The 26,189-nt window shown below is 34.5% G+C and overlaps 1 protein-coding gene across 7 annotated transcripts in view; it reads right to left on the bottom strand.

Annotated features, from left to right (window-relative positions):
• The window catches only part of LOC117684045 (uncharacterized), a 365,862-nt gene that overhangs the window by 302,200 nt on the left and 37,473 nt on the right, over positions 1–26,189 (bottom strand). For 3 of the 7 annotated variants that reach the window (XM_066074718.1, XM_066074715.1, XM_066074693.1), the window contains 3 exons: positions 20,882–20,936; positions 16,987–18,677; positions 15,677–16,606 (listed from right to left, as the gene is read on the bottom strand). In XM_066074718.1, the coding sequence (XP_065930790.1) occupies positions 15,677–16,606; positions 16,987–18,655 (2,599 nt within the window). In that variant the 5' untranslated portion in view covers positions 18,656–18,677; positions 20,882–20,936. Of the gene's footprint in view, positions 1–15,676; positions 16,607–16,986; positions 18,678–20,881; positions 20,937–21,150; positions 21,269–21,367; positions 21,494–26,189 lie in introns of all 7 variants that reach the window. The other 4 variants (XM_066074712.1, XM_066074724.1, XR_010710683.1 and 1 more) reach the window with 4 other exon arrangements.

Consider the following 26,189-nt stretch of genomic DNA (forward strand, 5'->3'; position numbering starts at 1 on the left):
TATGGGTGCTTTCCATTAAACTGGCATCGCCGGATTTGCCGGTGCTGCCTTCGTCGCTGATTGCTGGAACACGCCTCGCCGGCGAGCGATTGTGGCAACGCAATAAAACGTTGCCGATTAGGAAACAACATGTTGTCGAAGTTATCATATTCTACATAACAAGTATTTCCAAAACTACCATTTGTCCTACTACATTGAAATTTATAAAACTGCCAAAATTTCGGGATCAAATTTTAAGTTTTAAGGTGCAATCGTCCTCGTTGGAGCATTGCGACGTTGCCAACAGTTCCAGTAACGTCCCCATTTCCCGATAACGTCGCTGGCGAGGCAACGTTAATGGAAAGCGCCCAAAATATTTAAAAAAATAATGATTTAATGCTTAATTGATCAGATATTTTGTATAACTCTATTTATCTGATTTTATCATGTCTATTGTTGCTCAGGTGAGTGATTTGGTCCACGAACCTCTTGTTTGGAAGAGTTACCTTAGTACTTGAATTGAAAATTCTATTTGTAATTTATTGTTGACTAGTCTCTATTAACATCTAACTATAGTGAATCCAAAAGGAGATTGGTTTGTCAGTTATTTGGTTCGCCCCAATGAATAATTGTCTTGTTCTTGTACATAAAGTTACTGTATCATATTCTTCTTTTTTGTACCAAATATTACAGTACTGTCTTACTAAGAAAAAAGACAAAACTATGAATAAATATCACATTTATTGAGTTCTATCTACAGCTTGCTACAACTCACCAAAAATCATTTGTATATAAGTACTAGTAGACTAATTGTTCTCGAACAATTAGAGGTCTTTCCACCTCATTGTTTTTTATGTTTAAAATAAGATTGCTTCAATAGAATAAAGTATTTTTTCTGCGTTACTTCATAAAAAAAGTGTCAAACGATTAAGTTTGCAATTTTTTAAATTGCTTGACCTTGACCTTTGACCTTTATGTCATTTTGATCTGACAAGGTAGACGCTTCAATACCAAGTGATCCGATGTATCTATGATTATTGATTCAAAAGTTATTTGTGTTTTTATTGAATGTTAGAAACTTTCAGGGGCAATAACGGCTAGAAAGGGACTTTGGACCCTTTCGGTATGAATAGATTGGAGAAGCGTCTAAGTGTACTGAATACATTAGTAAAAGTTTCAAGTCTCTATCGCTAACGGTTAATGAGGAGTAGCGATTAAAAGCATTTTGTACAATAGGGGCAATAACTCTATAATTGTTATATAATAAGGGTCAAAGGGTTATATTTTGAAATGCCTTATGATGTCCTACTACATCCATAAAAAAGTTTTTCTCTACCACCCTAAACAAAAGAGATCTAAAAACTCATTAATTAGGAGATTTCCAGATGACCTTGACCTTTGACTTTTATGTCATTTTGTTCGGCCAAGGTAGACACCTTTATCCCAAGTGGTCCGAAGTCTCTGTGATAAGAAATAAAAAAGTTGGAAGTGATTTTATAGAAATGTAAATACTTTCAGGGGCAATAACTACTAGAAGGGGGGCTCAGATCCTTTTGGTATGATAGATTGAAGAATCCTCTAAGTATTCTGAAGACATTGGTAAAAGTTCCAAGTTTCTATTTCTTATGGTTTCGGAGGAGTAGCGATAACAAGCTTTTCGTAAATAGGGGTAATAACTCTGGTACTATTTAAAGGAAGGAGCCAAGGGGCTACATTTTGAAATGTCTCAAGATGTCCTACTACTTCCATGAAAAAGTTTTTCTCTACCACCCTAAACAAAAGAGATCTATAAACTCATTAATTAATGGATTTCCAGATGACCTTGACCTTTGACCTTTATGTCATTTTGTTCGGCCAAGGTAGACGCTTCCATCCCAAGTGGTCCGAAGTCTCTATGACAAATAATGAAAAAGTTGCCAGTGATTTTATAGAAATGTAAATACTTTCAGGGGCAATAACTACTAGAAGGGGGGCTCAGATCCTCTCGATATGAATAGATTGAAGAACCATCTAAGTGTACTGAAGACATTGGTAAAAGTTCCAAGTTTCTATCTCTTATGGTTTCAGAGGAGTAGCGATAACAAGCTTTTCGTACAAAAGGGGCAATAACTTTGTAACTATTTAAAAGAAGGACCCAAGGGGATTTATTTTAAAATGTCTTAAGATGTTCTATTACATCAATGAAATTTTTTTTATTAACTACACTAAACAAAAGCGATCTAAAAACTCATTAATTAAGAGATTTTTAGATGACCTTGACCTTTGACCTTTATGTCATTTTGTTCGACCAAGGTAGACGCTTCCATCCCAAGTGGTCCGAAGTCTCTATAACAAGTAATAAAAAAGTTGGAAGTGATTTTATAGAAATTTAAATACTTTCAGGGGCAATAACTACTACAAGGGGGCCTCAGATCCTTTCGGTATGAATAGATTTAAGAACCCTCTAAGTGTAATGAAGACATTGGTAAAAGTTCCAAGTCTCTATCTCTTATGGTTTCAGAGGAGTAGCGATAACAATCACTTCGTACACAAAGGGCAATAACTTTGTAAGTTCTGGGAGTTATCACACAAAGGGTCATTTTGTACCATAACTTTTAATGATCAATAACATAAAGAAAAAAATGTTTCAATATCTCTAGAAACAAAAAAGCTGTCCCTGGAAAAAAAGAGAAGAAAAACTAGTAGACTAATTGTTCTCGAACAATTAGAGGTCTTTCCACCTCATTGTTTTTTATGTTTAAAATAAGATTGCTTCAATAGAATAAAGTATTTTTTCTGCGTTACTTCATAAAAAAAAGTGTCAAACGATTAAGTTTGCAATTTTTCAAATTGCTTGACCTTGACCTTTGACCTTTATGTCATTTTGATCTGACAAGGTAGACGCTTCAATACCAAGTGATCCGATGTATCTATGATTATTGATTCAAAAGTTATTTGTGTTTTTATTGAATGTTAGAAACTTTCAGGGGCAATAACTGCTAGAAAGGTCAGGGGCAATAACTGCTAGAAAGGGACTTTGGACCCTTTCGGTATGAATAAATTGAAGGAGCGTCTAAGTGTACTGAATACATTAGTAAAAGTTTCAAGTCTCTATCGCTAACGGTTAATGAGGAGTAGCGATTAAAAGCATTTTGTACAATAGGGGCAATAACTCTATAATTGTTATATAAAAAGGGTCAAAGGGTTATATTTTGAAATGTCTTATGATGTCCTACTACATCCATAAAAAAGTTTTTCTGTACCACCCTAAACAAAAGAGATCTAAAAACTCATTAATTAAGAGATTTCCAGATGACCTTGACCTTTGACTTTTATGTCATTTTGTTCGGCAAAGGTAGACACTTTTATCCCAAGTGGTCCGAAGTCTCTGTGATAAGAAATAAAAAAGTTGGAAGTGATTTTATAGAAATGTAAATACTTTCAGGGGCAATAACTACTAGAAGGGGGGCTCAGATCCTTTTGGTATGAATAGATTGAAGAATCCTCTAAGTATACTGAAGACATTGGTAAAAGTTCCAAGTTTCTATCTCTTATGGTTTCAGAGGAGTAGCGATAACAAGCTTTTCGTAAATAGGGGTAATAACTCTGTAACTATTTAAAGGAAGGAGCCAAGGGGCTACATTTTGAAATGTCTTAAGATGTCCTACTACTTCCATGAAAAAGTTTTTCTTTACCACCCTAAACAAAAGAGATCTATAAACTCATTAATTAATGGATTTCCAGATGACCTTGACCTTTGACCTTTGTTATTTTGTTCGGCCAAAGTAGACGCTTCAATCCCAAGTGGTCCGAAGTCTCTGTGACAAATAATAAAAAAGTTGGAAGTGATTTTATAGAAATGTAAATACTTTCAGGGGCAATAACTACTAGAAGGGGGGCTCATATCCTTTTGGTATGAATAGATTGGATAACCCTCTAAGTATTCTGAAGACATTGGTAAAAGTTTCAAGTTTCTATCTCTTATGGTTTCAGAGGAGTAGCGATAACAAGCTTTTCGTACACAAGGGCAATAACTTTGTAAGTTCTGGGAGTTATCAAGCAAAGGGTCGTTTGGTACCATAACTTTTAATGGCCAATTACATAAAGAAAAAATTGTTTCAATATCTCTTGAAATAAAAAAGCTGTCCCTGGAAAAAAAGAGAAGAAAAAAAAAATAATAATAATAAAAAACATAAGAAATACAAAAGGTCTTTCACCTGAAAGGTGGAAAGACCTAAAAATAATAACTAGTAGACTAATTGTTCTCGAACAATTAGAGGTCTTTCCACCTCATTGTTTTTTATGTTTGAAATAAGATTGCTTCAATAGAATAAAGGATTTTTTCTGCGTAACTTCATAAAAAAGTGTCAAACGATTAAGTTTGCATTTTTTTTTTGCTTGACCTTTGACCTTTATGTCATTTTGATCTGACGAGGTAGACGCTTCATTACCAAGTGGTTCAATCTATCTATGATTATTGATTCAAAAGTTATTTGTGTTTTTATTGAATGTTTGAAACTTTTCAGGGGCAATAACTGCTAGAAAGGGACTTTGGATCCTTTTGGTATGATAAATTGAAGGAGCGTCTAAGTGTACTGAATACATTAGTAAAAGTTTCAAGTCTCTATCTCTAACGGTTAATGAGGAGTAGCGATAACAAGCATTTTGTTCAATAGGGGCAATAACTCTATAATCGTTACATAGTAAGGGCCAATGAGTTATATTTTGAAATGTCTTATGATGTCCTACTACATCCATGAAAAAGTTTTTCTATACCACTTGAAACAAAAGAGATCTAAAAACCCATTATTTAACGGATTTCCAAATGACCTTGACCTTTGACCTTTATGTAATTTTGTTCGGCCAAGGTAGACGCTTCCATCCCAAGTGGTCCGAAGTCTCTACCATAAATAATAAGACAGTTTTAAGTGATTTTATGGAAATTTAAATTCTTTCAGGGGCAATAACTACTAGAAGGGGGCCTCGGATCATTTCGGTATGAATAAATTGAAGAACCCTCTAAGTGTATTGAAGACATTGGTAAAAGTTCCAAATCTCTATCTCTTATGGTTTCAGAGGAGTAGCGATAACAAGCATTTCGTACAATAGGGGCAATAACTTTGTAATTATTCAAAGGTATGAGCCAAGGGGCTACATTTTAAAATGGCTTAAGATGTCCAACTACATCCATGAAAAAGTTTTTCTTTACCACCTTTAACAAAAGAGATCTAAAAACTCATTAATTAAGAGATTTCCAAATGACCTTGACCTTTGACCTTTATCTCATTTTGATTGACCAAGGTGGACGCTTCCATCCCAAGTGATCTGAAGTCTCTATGATAAGTGTAAAAAAAGTTGGAAGTTATTTTATAGAAGTTTGAATAATTTCAGGGGCAATAACTACTAGAAAGGGGCCTCAGATCCTTTCGGTATGAATAGATTGAAAAACCCTCTAAGTGTACTGAAGACATTGGTAAAAGTTACAAGCTTCTATCTCTTATGGTTTCAGAGGAGTAGCGATAACAAGCTTTTCGTAAATAGGGGCAATAACTATGTAATTATTTAAAGGAAAGAGCCAAGGGGCTATATTTTAAAATGTCTTAAAATTTCCTATTACATCCATGAAAAAGTTTTTCTCTACCACCCTAAACAAAAGAGATCGAAAAACTCATTAATTAAGAGATTTTCAAATGACCTTGACCTTTGAACTTTATGTCATCTTAATCAGCCAAGATAGACGCTTCTATTCCAAGTGGTCCGAAGTCTCTGTGACAAATAGTTAAAAAGTTGGAAGTGATTTTATAAAAATTCAAATACTTTCAGGGGCAATAACTACTCGAAGGGGGCATCAGATCCTTTCGGTATGATAGACTGAAGAACCCTTTAAGTGTACTGAAGACATTGGTAAAAGTTCCAAGTTTCTATCTCTTATGGTTTTAGAGGAGTAGCGATAACAAGCTTTTCGTAAACAAGGGCAATAACTTTGTAAGTTCTGGGAGTTATCAGGAACAGGGTCATTGGGTACCATAACTTTAAATGGTCAATTACATGAAGGAAAATGTCTTATAATAAAAAAGCTGTCCCATGGAAAATAGAGAAAAAAAATAAGAATAAAAAACATAAGAAAAACAAAAGGTCTTTCACCTGAAAGGTGGAAAGACCTAATAAAAAACATAAGAAATACAAAAGGTCTTTCACCTGAAAGGTGGAAAGACCTAATTATGTATTTAACGGTAAGCGTAAACCAAAGAAAATAATTAATTTTTGAAGAAAAAAAAATCAGTACACTTCAACTTGGTCACAATATTCCACAAAATCTATTTACATAAACATGAGTTTTCTATCTACATGATCAATATAGCTCAGTGTTTTATGTGGGAGAAATGTGCTAAACCCACCAATGATATACATATATGTATATTTTTACAAAATGCATCATAAACCCAATACAAAGAGTTGCATCAGACAGATTAACAACATGGTCTACATAACATCTACCTTACACCACTATCCCATGATGCAACTTGTCATAACATTGTACGTATACAGGTCTTAGAGGATTTAAGGTATCCGATCCATAATAGCCTCAGATTCAATGAATCTGGGTGCATAACAGATATGTATGGGCTTAATACTCAGTATACTTGGACATAATTTTCCTATTTAAGTATTAATATGTAAGAGTGGAATGTGTGCTAATTAATGACCTTTTCCTTTTTTTGAAGAGTTGTCCCCCTTTGCTTTTATTCTATAAAAATTAATTCTAAAAAAATATACACAGTATAAAATTTATTTTTATTAGTGTTTGTATTCCTAATGATAAAATACATCTTTCCACCAAAGCATTTTTTGATATTCGTAGTAATTACTTTTTTATTTTAAAAAATGTGCTTGTCTCCATAGACCTTAATGCAATCTTCATTAATTAATTACTGCTTAGTTAATAATATTTTTGAAAATTTCTCTCGGTAAATCTTTTTCTACTCTTAAAAGCTTTATTTGAATATCAAAGTATTAAATACATGATGAATATTCATGGTTTAAAAAATTTGGTCCTAATATGGATCGGATACCTTAAGACACAATTCAGCTGTAAATTTACAATATATTGACATACAGACGAAAGTCAACTATTTATAAATAATTACATGTTGCCATTTAAAAAAAACAAAAACAACATTTCAGTATGATAGAATTTGAATCCTTCTTTTCACCCTTTAATTACCAACCACGTTAATTATGACGTTTTTAAAAATCAAAACTAAACTGATATTCAATTAACTTTCAAAGTAAAATTATTTTGAGGGTCAACAACATAAATTATGGTTCTTGGGTGAAACTTTATCTAAAAACATTATGTAAGGGGGAATAACTCTTTATTCGTTTCTAACTGAGGAATTAAAATTTGAGTTATTCCCCTTTGAATATAATGTTTTATTTACATATTGCAAGATTTCTTGTGTGCAAATAAAAAAACAATAATCACACATTAGTCCAAATTTTAAGTGACAACTATGTCCAAGCACTAAATTACACCTAGGTTTTATAAGAACATTCAAACGACTTAAATATGTAAAACAGAGAACATGTACTGTCCATTGAGAATTTACTAAACCAATATCAGGACCAGTAAAAAGCTGTCAACGTGACAGCAAGCCGAGTTTTCTAAATCTTTTATGTCAACAGTATCCATAATCCATTTATCCTGAATTGATAAACACTACCTATCCAGAGAAATGGAGTACCCTATATACAATATTCTGCCAAAAATGACCTGGTTCAACGCCTAATATTTTTATCATAAATTATTAAAAAAATCCAAATCGAATTAATATGCACATGTCTGATATAAGTTCAAATGATCTGCAAATCAAGTTCTTATCTTAAAAACCGTAGGAGGAGTTATCTGTACAATGGGGTACCCTATATAATATATTCTGTGAGAAAATGACTAAGTTCAACAGCAGATACTGTAAATTCCTAATTAAACGCGAGGAATTAATATCCGCGTAAAATTGCGAGAAGCCCGTCTCGCGAAATTTAAAATCTCGCTTTTAATTTTCAGACATATGTAAACTACATGAAACTATGATAAAATTTCGACATTCGCGATTTTATGTTCTCGCGATTTGATGGAAAACCCTTGAATCGCGGAATTAAGTACTCGCGTAAAATAAGGAATCTACAGTATTTGATCTATAAATTATCAAAAATCAAAATCCAAGTAATATGCACATCTCTTATATATGTTTAATTGGTCTGCATATCAACAACTTCCTATCTTAAAGACTGTATGAGGAGTAAGCCGTACAATAGGGGTACCCTTTTGGCAGCTGCCCGCCTGCATGCCATTTGACCATTTCAATAACTGGATTTCTCCTTTGGAAAACTTGATTCCAAAAATTGATATCAATGTAAAATGACAAATTACTGTATAGTTCATGTACACAGACCACATATTTTATACAGATAACACACTGTGAAATAAAATGATAAGACAGTACAATAAGTAATTACTGTATAGTTCATGTACACAGACCACAGGTTCCAATGATGACGCGTTATTTAAAACAAGTACAGATATCGGTCACTCCACAGATAATCCAGTTATATTCAATTTTTAACACACATAAACATAATACACATATACAATGTTTACATTTGTTGATAAATTGTACGAGGTAGAATATAAAGTATTAAAAAAATACAAAAACAGGACCGGCTGATTCAGACATCTAATGAACAAATAAACGTTGACATCAATTCTACAAATTGATAGGTATTTGGTCTTTCACAAATTCTAGGATCTAAATATTTGTCCTTATACATGAACAAAATTAAAATATAGTTCAAATTGCATTTCATCTGCTTTGTGAGTACTATTAAACAAGAGACACACATGCCTTGATGGTCACCTGAGTACCATAGCCCTTAAACTGACAAGTCACAGTCTTATGTTAGAATTGTAAGCTTCTCTAATCTGAGACTCCTCTGACTGTCAACCCACTTTTTTTTGTTGCTGTTCGAAACATTTATTCATTAAAATGAAGTGGGGGGGGGGGGATAAACAGTGGGAGAAATCTCACATCATCTATACCCTTATAAAAAATTAATCTTTTGGTACATAGTAGAGAAGAAAAATTTGGCCTTTTTCGGATATTAGGTCCCACCCATGGGGCCCTGAGGGTGGTAGGGTCATAATTTTCATATTTCAGATTCTTTTTATTCAAGAGATGTTTCAAACAAAAAATAGTGACCCTCTAGTTTTCAAGAAAAAGTTAAAAAAGTTATATTGTAAAGGAAAGACACACGACGGACAACACATGACGACGGACAAAGACCAATTTCAATAGGTGACTGAGTGACTCAGGTCAGTGCGTACTTGAAGATAATGACGTCATATTGCTTTAAGTGGTCTACGTAGTCAATGTCTGTTTTCTGTCTTCCTCTGTAAGGATTTCAAGGAATATGTTCTATTTTCTCCTCTCATAGTCAGGTAAAATTGGCCCATCTACAAGAAACAGAATAAACTAATGAATTATGTAGTTAGTGATCAACACCAACATGATATTACTCAGATGAGGAGAAGTCCAGCAAAACAAGTTATGTGTGAGCCAATGCTCACTAGTAATACTCCCGCTCTGATGTAAATATACAAAATAAGCAAAGTTAACTTTAACAGGAAGTTGACGTCCAATGGGTACAAAAATAGATCCCAACGTATGGCATTCCTTAACAAAGAGATCGTTAAAACTTCACGCATCTGCAATGAATTGTTGCTGAAAATCTTTGACGGAATTTAAGTTTGAAAATTTAGGCTAAAAATAAATAAAATTGACTGCAACCGGAAGTTGGTGTCCGATTGGTACAAAAATATTAACAAAGAGTGTGTTAAAATTTAAAGGGTACCTGCAGCCCAGCCGATGTGAAACATATGTCAAATAGTTTATTTACCAAAATTTAATGCAAAAAACCGCATCGAAATCGAAGCGAAAATAACAGAGTTACGCCACTTCAAAGTGGCTATTTTTACCTGCTTTGGGAAATCTAATCAAGAGAAAACAGAATTAGGCGATAACGAGGCTTCAGCGGAAGTGACGTCACGAGGTCAACAGGAGGGAAATTACTTTACAAAGCTATACAAATTAAATTCGATTTTTCAGCCAAAATGATTGACATAGGCCAGATGTTTTGACGTATCTAGTTATTTTAAGTATTGCAGATTTAGAAATTTGTATCCGTCATTATTTTAATACAGTCAGATTTCTTTTTAAAGGATTTTAAAATTTGCTATTCTCGTCGCCTTTTTACCGATGAAAACAATAACTTAAAACGCTTGCATGGGCAGATTTATGTTCATTATTTATTTTTTGATTACATAATATCCTTTCACACACGAGTGATCTGAGACAATGGACACAGTTAAACAGGTAAACTAACGAAGCCACTGCTCCAGACACACGTGTATATGGGGTATGTATACACATGGTACACGAGTCTGGTGAACAAAGAGAGTGTTTCACACCTATAGACTGGTAAATTGATTTGTGTATAATTAGCTACTCAATTGTTAAAAAAAACAACATGTTATATACATACGTATATTTTATTGATAAAGACAACTTTCTTATATATTTCATTCATATTGAATTAATTTCCTTTTGTAAACCGAGTGGTATTTTATGTTTGAAATTTAATTTGTTTGATCATTTTAGAAATACATTGCCGCATCTGTTTGTGATCTCTCATGTTGACAGTTCCCTCCTCTCCCCTATCCATTTCTCACAGTGATCCCCTGTTTATTGCCATTTGTTTATTTTCGTTTATCTGATTGATGGTCAGATCTTAGACTGGCGTGTCTTTGAATTTGTTATGGTAATTCCCTCCTGTATCCTGTTCTAAGAATTTATGTCTTTGAGCGTTCCCCAAATTTTGGTTCCATCTTGGAGTTATTTCATTGGTCCTTTATAGAAAAAGGGGAGGAGACGTCAAAGATGAGACATGCGGAATGGATAATTATTTGACACTCTCACTTTGGATTTCTTTTTAAAATGATGTTTCTTTAATTGTGATTTTGGACTTTAATAAATTCTAAATTTTAAAACTGGATATTTTTATTTACATTACGTAACCAATATACGTAATCACAACAAACAGAAAAATAAATTACACTGTGTAAAATCAATCATTCGTAAGCTAGGCCTAATACATGTGTATAGTCCGTCAATCTGTGATTAAAGAATCATGCATGAGACTATCAAATAGTAAAACTTATGTTCGAAGTAAATGCCTTTATTGTTACTTATCTAATCACTTAAATAATGACCAAATTTACAATTCAGCATTGTAAACCCTTTTTTATGTGATCAAGTAATTTTTTCGGAAGTAATTACATTGGTCTTTATAATTTCTTATTTAATAAGTGCAACTTTCTAGCGCTATGGCCAGCAATTAAACGCTTTAACTCCATATAACTTAAATTGCTATACTGACAACGATTCATTATGAAACCTGAATAAATTTGAACATTTTGACAAAGGATGTAAATAAATGTAAAATGAAATTCCATTATCGTATTTTACTGAAAGAGTACGAGACAGACTTAACCATGCAGCCATCTTGGACTTTCGCCTTGATCCGTTTATAATCCCGTGTTTGTTTGTTAAAGAATGCATACTATTTTGATTGTTATTGGTCCGATATCAATATTATTGAATAATCGGGCGACATCATGTGTAATTTTATGCCTTATACCAGGAATAGACCCCGCGTTACCTTTTACGAAATATGTATTATCAATATTATTAATCAGTTAATAATGTCACGGAAAAATCATTCGAAAGAATGATATTGTCAATATTAACAAAATATGTTTCTTATAACAATAGTGCTTTGATTAATTGTCATTTTGTTACATATGGTGGGCATTTATATGTAAAATGTGTTACACATTTGACTAAATTCATGAAGCAAACAATTTTCCGAATTCGGCATTTTTGTTCGATAAAATACGGGTTTGAACTCAAACAACAGTATATTTAGTCATCCAGGTTTGATAAGGAAATAAAACAACAGAAAAAAATGTTTAGATATCGATAAAACAATGCAAGAAAACGAACAGTTTTCATACGATATTCCTGTTTCTCATACAGCGGCGTTGACCCCGTGACGTCACAGCTCATCTCGCGCCAAATCGGCTTGATTCAAAACTCGTTCAGGTGTGAAATCGGGTTTTCCCCAAATATTACGAAAACTACTTATGCGATCGCTGTAAAATTTTTAGGATGATGTTTTTACACATAGATCTCCATTATATCAAAAATTGACCGGCACTGCAGGTACCCTTTAAAAAACAATGAATAGTTAATGAGAACTAGAGCAAAGCTCGTTGCAAAGCAACGAGTGGGTCTTCCGTTAATGTCGGAAGTAAAGCTGGAAGTTCCTGTAAGAAGCAGAGCTCTTAAACCAACAACAATAATAACTAAAATAAAAAGATGAAAAAAATCGAATTATTCCTGGAACGACTTAACAAAATACGAATGATTTTAAGTACGACTTAACAAAAACATTTCCGATCTCAAGAACGACTTAACAAAAAAAATCCGAATGTGTTCAAGTACGACTTAACAATTATTTTTGGTACGAGTTAATTTTACTTTGAACATTACGCTATTTTTTAAACCAAGGACGCGGAATCAAAATTTCCGGAAAAATCAATTTTTAAACCCCAATATCTCTGTAATGCACCGTCCGATTTTTAAACGGCTTTCAGTGTTAGATTCAGTTTAATAAGCTCTACAAAACACATATTCATTTTTGATTTGATCAGAAAATTCATTTTTTCGAAAAATTTGTTTCACTTTCGGTTTCGACTGGAAGTAAAAGATTTTCATTTCCAGCCTTATAACAGAGGTAAATCGACCAAATCATAACCATTGAAAATTTCAGGCCTCTATCTTAAAACGTTTTTGAGAAACGCCGCGGACAAAATGACTTTTTTAAAATTTTAAAAATGACGTTACGTCGAAACGGAAGTGACGTTGTCAAGGAAACTTTAACATCTTTGAGCTATAATAGTTTCACATTATCTCTGAAAGTTTCATAAAAATCGGTTGGAAACTTTTGGAGTTATAAAGCCGAGAGGGAGTCCGAAAAAAAAAGAAAAAGTATAATAACTAGAGCAAAGCTCGTTGCACAGCAACGAGTGGGTCTTCCGTTAATGTAGGAAGCAAAGCTTGAAGTTCCTGTAAGAAGCAGAGCTCTTAAACCAATAACAAGAGTAAATTAAATGCAAAGATGAAAAAAACCGAATTATTCCTGGTACGACTTAACAAAACCCGAATGATTTTAAGTACGAATTAACAAATTCCTTTTCGATTTCAAGAACGACTTAACAAAAAAAATCCGAATGATTTCAAGTACGATTTAACAATTATTTTTGGTACGAGTTAATTTAACTTTTAACTTTATGCTATTTTTTAAACCAATAACGTGGAATCAAAATTTCCGGAAAAATCAATTTTTAAACCCCAATATCTCTGTAATGAATCATCCGATTTAAAAACGGTTTTCAGTGTTAGATTCAGCTAATTTAGCTCTACAAAATACATATACGTTTTTTATTTGATCAAAAAATTCAAATTTTCGAAAAATTTAATTTACTTCCGGTTTCGACTGGAAGTGACGGATTTTCATTTCCAGCCTTATTACAAAGGTAAAACGATCAATATAAAAGCTCGAAAAATTTCAACTTTCTATCTTGAATCGTTTTTGAAAAAAGCCGCGGACAAAATGACTTTTTGAAATTTTTAAAAATGACGTAACGTAAATACGGAAGTGACGTTGCTATAGAAACTTTAACATCTTCGAGCCATTATAATTTCACATTATCTCTGAAAGTTTCATATAAATCGGTCAAAAACGTTTTGAATTATGAAGCCGAAAAGAAGTCAGAAAAAAAAAGAAAAAGTATAATAATAAAAAGAAACCGAAGAATAACAAGAGGGTCTTCCGTTGAAAACGGAAGACCCTAATAAAAAGAAACCGAAGAATAACAAGAGGGTAAACGGAAGACCCTAACTAGAGGTACTGTGAGCAAGCTCACAATTGATACCCCCCGCTAAGAAAAAAATCATAACGCGTGTATTTTTGCTATTATAGAAAATATTGGATGAATCTATTTCACTGTCCATTTTCTATAAATAACAACTGCTTTATTTTTGAAAACTGTTAATTTTTAGCTTCTAATATTTCCATTAATACAAGACATGACACAGACAGAATTTAGCTTTTTTGAAACAATGACCTTGAACTTTCTCAATTGACCTTGGGTCAAGGTCATGACACACCCTTTAATCATAAGCAATCTTTGTGTGAAGTAAGAACTTCCAATGTTTCTCCATAAGAAAGATATGGACTGGACACGAATTTTGCATTTTTTCTGCCAGTGACCTTGACCATGCCCAAATGACCTTGGGTCAAGGTCATGACACACCCTTAGGTCATAAGCAATCTTTGTGTGAAGTAAGAACTTCCAATGTTTCTCCATAAGAAAGATATGGACCGGACACGAATTTTGCACTTTTTCTGCCAGTGACCTTGACCTTGCCCGAATGACCTTGGGTCAAGGTCAAGACACACCCTTAGGTCATAAGCAATCTTTGTGTGAAGTAAGAACTTCCAATGTTTCTCCATAAGAAAGATATGGACCAGACACGATTGCACAGACAGACAGACAGACGGACAGACGGACGGACGGACAAGGTGATTCCTATATACCCCCCCAAACTTTGTTTGCGGAGGGTATAAAAATGCGACAGAAATTTTTATTATTGACAGACAGACACACAAGGGTAAAACAGTATACCTCCCTCTCATTCGAAGTGGGGGTATGATAACCATAAAAGTTCAAATTGATTTTTATTCATTCCGTTTTTTTTCTTTTTCAGTTATTATAGACTTCGTATGACTATCTGTTTCATGTTTATGTTAATCCATTTTTAGCAAAGTAAAATGTGTATAACATTCCACACTCAGCAACAGACAGCCATGTTTGGATGATCACAAAGTGTGAAATAAACAGGAGTCAGTATTATAGTCCATGTGAATTATACACAGCTCAATTTCAGCTGCAGATGTTGAACAAAGTGACAAACAACATGTGTGGTTTTGAGAGCAGACTAGATTTGTACAGAAACATTTACAACCTGTCAATATCCAAGCTATCTCCATTCTACGGCTGGTGTTGAGCTGGACATGGCCTCCCCATCAGGACGGGGTGTGTCTTCATCTACAACAAGTCATTAATTAGCTGTTAATTAATTAATATCATACAGGATATGTAATGATAGAGCTACATCTACAAATTTAAAGTTTAAACTGATAACACTGACACATGTATTCTTTAATATTTGCAGGCATCTAATTAATTAAACCAATTAAATTGACTTGTAACAAAATAACTAATTACAAATACATGTGTCACAAAATTTATTACAATGACCTTTTATTCTAATTAACTAAATACAATGAAATGTGACTGTACATCTAATGAATGAAATAGATACAGCTAACCCTGTAACAATGAGCTGTTTATATTGACAAACAATCACACAGATAAACATGTCTTACGTGTATCTTATTGACTGATAATTAACACAGACTGTGTGTCTTAGTTATCTATATCTAATTAATGTGAATGATAATGACTCAGACTTACCTGTAAGAGCGTCCTGTCTGGTGATATACCTGTATATAACCACCGTGTTGTTGTCCCCTGATCCGACCCAGAGATGGTGAGTGTTGACATCATAACTCAGGCTGCTTGGTGATAATATCCCTGATGGACTTATCAGTAGATGTGACAGGAACTGACCGTCACTGTCTAACATCTGTACTGTTTTGGTTCTATCATCACACACCAGGATGTGTGACAGCGGGTCAGTACAGATTCCACGTGGCTCTAGTTCTGATCCTGATGGATGTCCTGTGTAGGAGAAACGATGTCTTCCTCCACGCTCTGTCACCACTACAGCACCAGACCAGTCAGACACCACGACATCCCCATTGTTGTTCTCTGTTATATATTCAGGTTCTCTATACAGCCCCAGACCTGTGTTGTCGTTCTGTATGGTTTGTGTGAGTTGTCCACTCTGGTTGTACCGGGTTACCTTGCCTGTCTCTGTATCACCTTTATACATCCCGACCAGTAGATCCCCAGTGGACGGGGACCAGTACACACACAGTGGTCTCCATGTAGAGTCTGTTCTCTCTATAAATGTGGTGGTTGTTTTCATATCCTTTGACAGTTTGTTGATGTTATCTTTCCTATCTATATAAATCAGTTCACTCTCACTGTTCACTGTGTGTCCATATAAATCACTACATGAATCCCACACACGATGTAGAGGGACACCTGTTGTGTCTGTCAACATGAGATTGCCCCAATCATCACTGACCCAGACCCGGTCTGATGTCACACAGGAAATGTGATAACAAACATAAACACCTGTCACTGTGAGAGAGTGAAGTAACTTGGGGGGAGACATCAATTTCAGCAGACACTGATTTCCTTGCTGTGGTTTTTCTGTCCCTGTGGTTGGGATTTCACTCAGTGACTCCATCACATCAGCAGTGGCTGGATTCAGATCTACAAACATCAGACACAAACAGTCAGATGGAACAGATTGATTACAAACATCACATCTTGTATAATGATAGTTACAGCAATGTTTGTCTGTTTTAATGTATTAATATAGAACCTTTATTAATTAATAACAAACATTTACTGGTAAAGGTATCTAATTAATTTATTAATCAAAAAATTATCAACATATTCATGTATCTAAGTAATTGATTTATTACAGACATGTAATGTATTTGCATCTCATTAAATGCTTGTGATGTTGACTGTCTATAAACAATAATATGTACTTACATTATATCGATAAATGATAAGATCACATTCTATATATGTCTGACTTGTAACTACATATTATATAATTTACAATGATAATGACTCAGACTTACCTGTCAGAGCGTCCTGTCTGGTGATATACCTGTATATAACCACCGTCTTGTTGTCCAGTGATCCGACCCAGAGACGGTGAGTGTTGACATCATAACTCAGGCTCCATGGTGTGAATATCCCTGATGGTCTTATCAGTAGATGTGACAGGAACTGACCGTCTCTGTCTAACATCTGTACTGTATGGGATCTAAGATCACACACCAGGATGTGTGACAGCGCGTCAGTACAGACTCCTCGTGGATCTAGTCCTGATCCTGATGGAGGTCCTGTGTAGGAGAAACGATGTCTTCCTCCACGCTCTGTCACCACTACAGCACCAGACATACTAGAGTTAGACACCACGACATCCCCATTGTTGTTCTCTGTTATATATTTAGGTCTACTATACAGTCCCATACCTGTGTAGTCGTTCTGTATGGTTTGTGTGAGTTGTCCACTCTGGTTGTACCGGGTTACCTTGCCTGTCTTTGTATCATGGTTATACATCCCGACCAGTAGATCCCCAGTGGACGGGGACCAGTACACACACCATGGTTCCCATGTAGAGTCTGTTATCTCTATAAATGTGGTGGTTGTTTTCATATCCTTTGACAGTTTGTTGATGTTATAATTCCTATCTATATAAATCAGTTCACTCTCACTGTTCACTGTGTGTAATCCATTACCCCATCGTCCATCTAAACCATGACATGAATCCTCCACGCGATGTAGAGGGACACCTGTTGTGTCTGTCAACATGAGATTGTTTCTATGATCACTGACCCAGACCCGGTCTGATGTCACACAGGAAATGTGATCACAATGATCAACATCTGTCACTGTGAGAGATTGATGGAACTCAGCACCAGACGTCAGTTTCAGCAGACACTGGTTTCCTATGCGTCGGTTTCCTCTCTCTGTGATTTGGATTGCACTCAGTGACTCCATCACATCCTCCTTGTTGAGTGACTCAGTCATGGAGAGCTGGCTGGTGTGGAGTGTAAGATGTATCTGGGGGAGGGCTGTCTTTGTGAATGAGAGGAATTGTAGCGCACTGAATGTGAATTCTGGCTGTACATATCTGAGTTCATATTCCTGAAGGCTGACAATATGTCTGCTCATTTCTATTGTCTGTTTTAAACATCTGTGTTTGAAATCAAAGTCACATAACACATTTTTCATGAAATCTTTTCTCACTATGTTAATGAGATTCTTCAGTGTCTGGGCCTTTGTTAACATCTCTGATTGATAGAGGGAGAATTCTGTGCGACAGGTTTTGAAATCAGTTTTGATTCCTGTCAGGAGAACAGGTCTGTAAAAGAGGGCCTCACTTCTGATGGTGTGAATGGTTCCTCTGTGTTGTTGTCGCTTTGTTTTATTGACTGTTCTGACATCAAGTTGTCGGTGAGTTCTATGTTTTCTGCAGTGGAAACAGACAGGGAGTTCACAAGGTTCACAGTACTTTTTATAAACATGGCTAGGATGTCTCACACAGATCTCTTGTGTTGGGATGTAGTTGATTTTATCACGGTGTGACACAACATCATGGTCTATTGTTTGGAGATCTTTTACATGGTTCTCTTTACACTGGGGACACAGATCACATGGACACGATACACAATGGTACTCTGTGTCCCCCGGACACTTAAAACACTTATGTGCACTATATGTGGAGCTTGCTTTGTCCATGTCTATGTCTTTGAATCACAACCTGTTATATAAAAATACACTGTTTTAGAATTATGTCAACCACATTCTTTCACAACTACCGGGTATTTAATGATATAATAAATTTATACAATATCATTTTGTGTGTAAGGAATATATCAATTTAAACAAAACTTTATTTTAAAATAATTATAGATGAATAATGGTCTATTATCATCAGATAAAAAACGCTTGACCAGTAGATATTTGTTTTGGTTAAAACTCTAAAAAGTCTGACATTCTCTGCTAAACATTGGTGACTTTCTCCCTCTCTCTTTTTTTTTCTCTATCTGTGTCATACATTCACTACTAAGAATACTCTCTCTCTCTCTCTCTCTCTCCAAAATATGTACTTTCTTTTCTCTCTTCCTTTCTCTAATTCCCTTTCCTGAGCAAAATGTACTCTTGCTCTCTTTGTCTCTCTATCTCTAACATTCATCATTAATCATTCTCTCTCTCCCTCTCTCTCTTAGACATTTTCTATTTTCAGACATTCTCTGCTAAGGAATTACACGTGCTCTTTCTTTTAGTCGTTCCCACATGAATGCCAGCTTTCTTTGTCGATTGTTTCTCTAAAGTTATGCTCCCTCTCTCCTAAATATGAACTTTCTGTTTCTCTATATCTCTCTCATTCCATTTTCTGATTAACATGTACTTTTGCTCTCTTAGTCTCTTTATCTCTGATATTCATCATTAAACATTCTCTTTCTCTCTCTCTCCTCTCTTTCTTTCTCTCTCCCCTAAATATGCACTTTCTCTTTCTTTTCTCTCTATTTCTCTCTAATTCCACTTTCTGATCAACATGTACTCTTGCTCTCTCTCTCTCTCTCTCTCTTTCTCTGTGTAACATTCACTGTTTAACATGTATTCTTGCTCTTTCTCTCACTCTACCACTATCTCTCTCCAAAATATGTGCTTTCTCTTTATCTTTTTTTCTAATGCCCTTTCCTGAACAAGATGTATATTGCTCTCTTTGTCTTACTATCTCTGACATTCTTCATTAAGCTCTCTCTCTCTCTCTCTCTCTCTCTCTCTCTCCATAATATGTACTTTCTCTTTGTTTCTCTTTCTATCTCTCTCTTTCAGTTTTCTGATCAACATGTACTTTTTCTCTCTTTGTCTCTCTATCTCTGACATTCTTCATTAAACATTCTCTCTCTCCTCTCCTCTCCTCTCTCTCTCTCTCTCTCTCTACCTCTCTCTTTCTTAGATATTTAGTATTTTCAGACATTCTCAAGGAAATACACATGCTCTTTCTCCCAGTCCTACCCACATACTCTCTCTCTCTCAAACATTTACTATTTTCAGACATTCTCTTATAAGGAAAGAGAAGTTCTTTTTATTCCAGTCTTTCAGACATGTATTTCAGCTTTCTGGGTATATTTCTCATGTATGTATACATGTACAATGAGATGTATGTACATGTATACTATGTCTCTGTCTCTTCTCTCTCTCTCTCTCTCTCTCTCTCTCTCTCTCTCTCTCTGAGTTTTTCTGCTAAACATGTATTTTTTGTTTTCTTTGTTCCTTTCTCCAACATAACCATGACTTAGTTTTAGGTCTGTTTTAGAAAAGTAGGGTTACCCAAAATTTGCATTTTGTCTAATCCTATTGTAACTTTTTTGTGAAATGTGACACTATCTAAACAGAGCTCTAATTTACAATGGATAATTTATAAACTACATGTAAAATGCAGTTTTGTCTTGAACTCTCATGAACTCTCTCTCCCTCACACCTTATTATCAAATATATGTAAAAGGAGAACTTTCCAAATCACATATGAGGTCATTTATATTAACTACTAGCTTATGACCTATGATTGGCTATTCCCCTTATCCTGGCTGATTGTTTAAATGTCCCCCAAGAAGATAATGGAACAATATCCCAGCCCTGACATTACCACAAGGATATGTTATTCTTGTTTACAGATCAACCATCAAATGGGAATGAGGACAATAGTTATACTGTCAGTTCCTTGGTAAGAAATTGATGCAGTCCTCGACCTAGGCCTTCGGGCAGCAGTTTTTATCCCAGGACTAACACAATGACTACTGCCCTCATACCCATTTACGAGATGAATACTATAATGTCTATGAATGACACACGACAACGAACTTGTGATAGCAATGGGTCTCCTGAATGACTCAGGTGACCTAAAAATACAAAGTATAGCTACACAAACATGGTGATATTACAAGAATACTATACCACATAAAATCTTTCTTTGCTCCATCAGTCCACTCTTTATTGATACACAAGGAACCTGTAAAAAGACCTCAAACTAGTATACTGTTATATACATGTTCATTGAATGTGTTATGTGTACATTGGATGCTGTATGTACAGTCTTCATGTTGCCCCTTGAGGACCCTTAATTGGTTGATAAAGAAATTGAAATTGAATTGAAATTGAATTGAAATTGTTCAAGGTGTCTTTTTTAATAAGTTTACGAGATTGATGTAAAGCAAAATCAATACCACATAAAAAACCCTATGTTGAAGACAAGCTAATACAGTAAAGATGAGTTAATACAATGAAGTCTCCGATTCCCGGTCGTCTCGGATTCCCAGTCACTCCTATAAGTTTCATGTCACACTGTAATGAAGTAGACAAAAACTTTATAAATACATTGATCACAGAGAATGGGCCTTTCTGTATTTGATCAGCAAAAAATATTTGAAGGTAAACATTTACAGTCCAAGAAACGAATGAGGATTCAACATGATCAAGCGCTTTCGAGATGGAGATTTTCACTCGTCTTTGACATACTACTTTCACTATTTAGCGGTTGATGTGAAAGTTATGGTCGATTTTTAATAGCTGAAAAACATTGCACATGCATTCACGTACATGTCAACAATTGTTCATAGTTCAATAAGCGCTGAATTAAATTTACAATTATTAATAAAACTAGAACTGTCCTAATGGGACTAATACCCCCGCTAGGCTAATTTCAAATGGGACATATAATTGAATTGATTAATAAAGGTTTGAAACACATACAAAAAAAAAATTTCTAGAATTGTAAAAAAAAAAATTAGTTAACAAAGAAAAATTAAATTTAAAATTGTTAGAATTTCACTGTAAATACATATCTATAACAGTAATACATTTACAAATGTATGTATTTGATGATATATCTTTTTTATTTAATTGATTTAAAGAAAAACCAACAAAATGACAATAACCCCTCCCTTTGCAGTGAATAGAAATACCGGTAGCCAAGCAATGCTCTTCTGTTGATAAAACTTTCAATATCTTTCTAATAAGAGTCTTGACAGATGCAATTAGTTGTTTTAAATTTTCTTCACTTTCTCCTATGGCACAATGGAACTCCATATCAGAAAATTGATCCCATAGGACTATGATTTTCTTTGATGAACTTGTTAAATTTAATAAACTCCCAAAACATTACCATAATTACCATACTATGTAAAAATATGTAAAAAAAAAAAAAAAAAAAGAAAATTTAATATTACAAACAATTTTAAAATTGCCAAAACACTACAATCATATCAGTAATTTTGAATTTCATTTAAATTAATGCCCAATAGGGTCACTTCATCAATTTACTTGACAAATAAATTTAAACAACCTCTAAAAATAGTTTAACTTCTTTATTAATAATTATATTATATATTTCCTTATAATGATAGACCTTTTGGTTTACATGAAACAGTTTTAAAATAGCCCCAAAACCATCACCCATTTTACAGATTATCAATTTCCCCTAAACACATGCTCCATCTGAACCATGGCTCAGATAATGGCTCCCTTGGGACAAATGAATTCAGCCACACTTGTCTTTGATGTTCTTGTTAGCTCCTAAGAATTTATCATTGACAAACAAAAACTTTGCATTGTCAGTTGATAGAATACTTATAAAAAAAATTTTTTTTTATTAATTAAGACATAAAGACAAAAAACTCCATCTGGATGTATTTATATAAATATATTTTAGAGTGTTTTCTATTAATTAATTAATAAAATCTGTAAGGATTACCTCCCTTACTTTTCAACATTAGTGTACAATATATAGAATAAGGAAAATGAAAACTGTCATAAAATCATTAAATCTTGTCTGATCTTAAAAAAAATTGCAGGTGCACATCTTCAGATGGTGTTCAACATATGTAAAAATTTTCAAACTGTTCCATGCAGTAATAAAAAATTCTATATGGGGGACAAAGTTGCGTCTACAGACAGACGGACAGACGGACAGACGGACGGACAGACAGACGGACAGACGGACAGGGTGAAACCAATATACCCCCCTAAACTTCGTTTGCGGGGGTATAACAAACTGAAGGGGTTGCCAAATTGCAGTGTACAATTAGACCCCCCCCCTTTTTTTCCCTTCTTTTGTACAAGGATTGAATTCTTATATGAACTTGACCCTCCATATTTAAACTTGAAATTTTATATTTCTTTTTTTAAGAACACCTAACAAAGTGTTACAACAGTTTGTCAGATTTTTTAGAAAGTCTGAAACTCTGCCTGCCATTTGACTCCAGACCGCGTTTTAGACTATGCCTCCGAATAAAAATTCCAGCTCCAGTTAAACGCTGTAGAACTTGACGGCGAAATTTTGTGTATCCAACAAATTCATGCTCAAATTTCACTGAAAATCTGTTTTTACAGTTCTATCAGCTACCTGTGACGACTTGTGCTGAAGTTCTACGAAAGATAACTCTTCCTTCCCAGATACCGATTTTATATAAATTTAGTTTACATTTTCTTTCAGTTTGTTTATTTACCAACTTGGCTGAAATACATGACTGGCCTTAATTCAGTTAAGATTTTCCATACTTGTAATCCACGAATGCATGACAGTTAAACTTAATATATTTCTAAGCATGTGCATTTCAAATCCACAGGAGAATGCGCATCAGTTAAGCCGACGTGACATTTCCACACCTTCAAATACCCGCTGGAGACCAGAGTTTGACCTGGCTTGTTTATTTCTAAGTCAACGCTATACGGCCACATTGTTTACAAGCAGCACTGATTTTTATTAATAAACTGATGAACAAATACTCTCAACCAATCGCTAGGCGCCTATCTATTCTAAAGGTTTCACAACATTGGGTATTAACTTCAGATGGACGGAAGAACGCTCCATCTCTTCTTTCTATCATCATCCATATTGACTACACAACTCGACAAATTTTACTTTCTATCAAGTAGAAAGCGAAATAGCGAAGTGGCAACACTCTTGCCTACAAATCTTAGGGTTCTTAGTTCGATACCGCATTGGAGAAATAAATTTTTTTCCGATATTCATTTTTCTCTAATTATTCAAGAATTATCAACATTTTTAGACATTTTTTTTAATCATTATAAAATGTGGAAAGACCTCTTATCGTTCCGTGAACAATTAGTCTACTAGTTGTAAAAAAAATTGTGACTGGTGTGACTGTGGTCCTCTCTGTCACCTATTGTTTACATTCACAAGTTTATATATCTATTAACCACAACACAGTATCATTAAAACAGGTATTCCTGACATACAATAATAAGATGAGTTCTTATCTGACATCTATACTGGATAACTTGCCCTTGATTCCAAACGATGCCGCTAGGATAATACTAGCGCGCGCTTGTAATCAATGACAGCGAACCAGTCTAATCTGACATCCAAACTAGTTCTCTTTCTCACGCGTTCCCTGGGTACATGCATACCGTTAAACAATTGTCACCGGGTTAACAGGTGTGTGACTGTCAGTCAATATATCGGGTCTCAATAGCTCAGGGGATAGAGCCTTGGCACGGTACGCCAGAGGCCCTGGGTTCGAGTCCTGGTTGAGACTTGACTTTTCACCACCTGTTACATAGAACCAGTCAAAAATGACATCCAAACTAGTTCTCTTTCTCACGTGTACCCTGGGTACGGGCGTACCGTTAAACTGTCGTGACTCAGACGTAGCATTGTTAAGGTCTACATTGTGGTCGTGCTGACCAAAAAGTACAGGGAAAGTTAACTATGATATCACACAAAACAACAAATTATCAAAAATGGTCAAAAATAAATGAATTCGCAATTGTTATCAGCAAAAATATAATTCAGAACTTGTATAAATCTACCCCTAGTTAAAATATAAGAGTGATTAGAAACAACTATAACAAAGTACTATGGTAAGTTTTAGAAAAAAATTGATTGTTATACCCGCACTTTCTAAAGAAAGTGAAAGTAGAACTTAATATGTATGCTGGCATTTCATTATATTGTGCTACTGCTACTACATGTATTATGCTTACCCATATTGGTCAGCATCATAATGATAATCCAATTAAAACACAATAATGAATTCCTTTAGCTGATCTTAACTAATCCTTTTATTGCATATGGAAAACACAGACAACACTTGAACCCATCTAATCGAAGAGCTGGGTAAAACTAGTACCCGCTAATGATACCTGCAGACCTGTGTTGTGTACGTAACTTCAGACAAAGATCAGTTATTTGTAACATGCATGTATTGTTATGACCTATTCTTCAAATCCACTTGCACTAGTTAGCTATTTTATTAGGTAAATAACAGATTTAAGATGATGCAGGACACCTGCATATTGTGATGTATATACTTCCTATTGAGATAAACAATAAAGTATATTAAATATTCATTAAATATTTACCCCCCAAATAATGTTAATATTGTTAATAATATTGAAGCTCAATGGGTTAGAGCGTTTACATGTCTGTAAGAGCATTGGGGTCCAAGGTGTATTTTTGGTAATTTTACAATTGATATAAATGAATTTTCATGGGGGGGGGGGGTCTGGATCCCTCACTCCCAACCCTTCTCTAAATCTGTGCACACGATGATGTACATGTAGGCACACAGAAGCAAATCTAAAACTGGCAACTGCCACGGTGAGGGGGCATAATTTAATTTTTAATTTTGTTTGTAATAATTATATAGACTGTTATACTTTCTATGACATGAAATGTTAATATTATTGATGAACGGAAAATTCACTGTGCAAAGAGTTCAACCCAAAATTGCACATAAAGTGCTGCTCATGTGTATTATCATATGGGAAGGGATCTCATCCTTCAGTTATGAAAATTATAATTTTTTAATGTATTACCGGAGTTTGCATGTGGCCTTCATTTTCAATTAAACTGGTACAAAACAGTGTTATTAAGGGGCAAACACTTGGTGCGGGTATTACTGTCTAATGACAGCATCTAGTTTTTTTGCCCATTCCAAACAAAACCTATAATATTCATTATTATTATTAGCAGCGGCCATTTTAATTTTTTACGAATACTTCTCTATCTACTTCTACTAAACATGTACTATAATTGCTCTCTCTCTCTCTCTCTCTCTCTCTCTCTCTCTCTCTCTCTCTCTCTGATACTTTATTTACTTTTTTCAGAATTTTCTGCTTAAACCCTAGTATTCTCCTTGCTTTGAAAGAGTGCGTAAAACTTTATTTCATCATCACCGAGTTAAATGGCGAGGCAATACGTGCGTCCACACAGGTCAGACCTCTACAGCGAAATACTATA

The sequence above is a fragment of the Magallana gigas genome, chromosome 1 (assembly GCF_963853765.1).
Source record: "Magallana gigas chromosome 1, xbMagGiga1.1, whole genome shotgun sequence".
NCBI classification, from domain to species: Eukaryota; Metazoa; Mollusca; class Bivalvia; order Ostreida; family Ostreidae; genus Magallana; species Magallana gigas.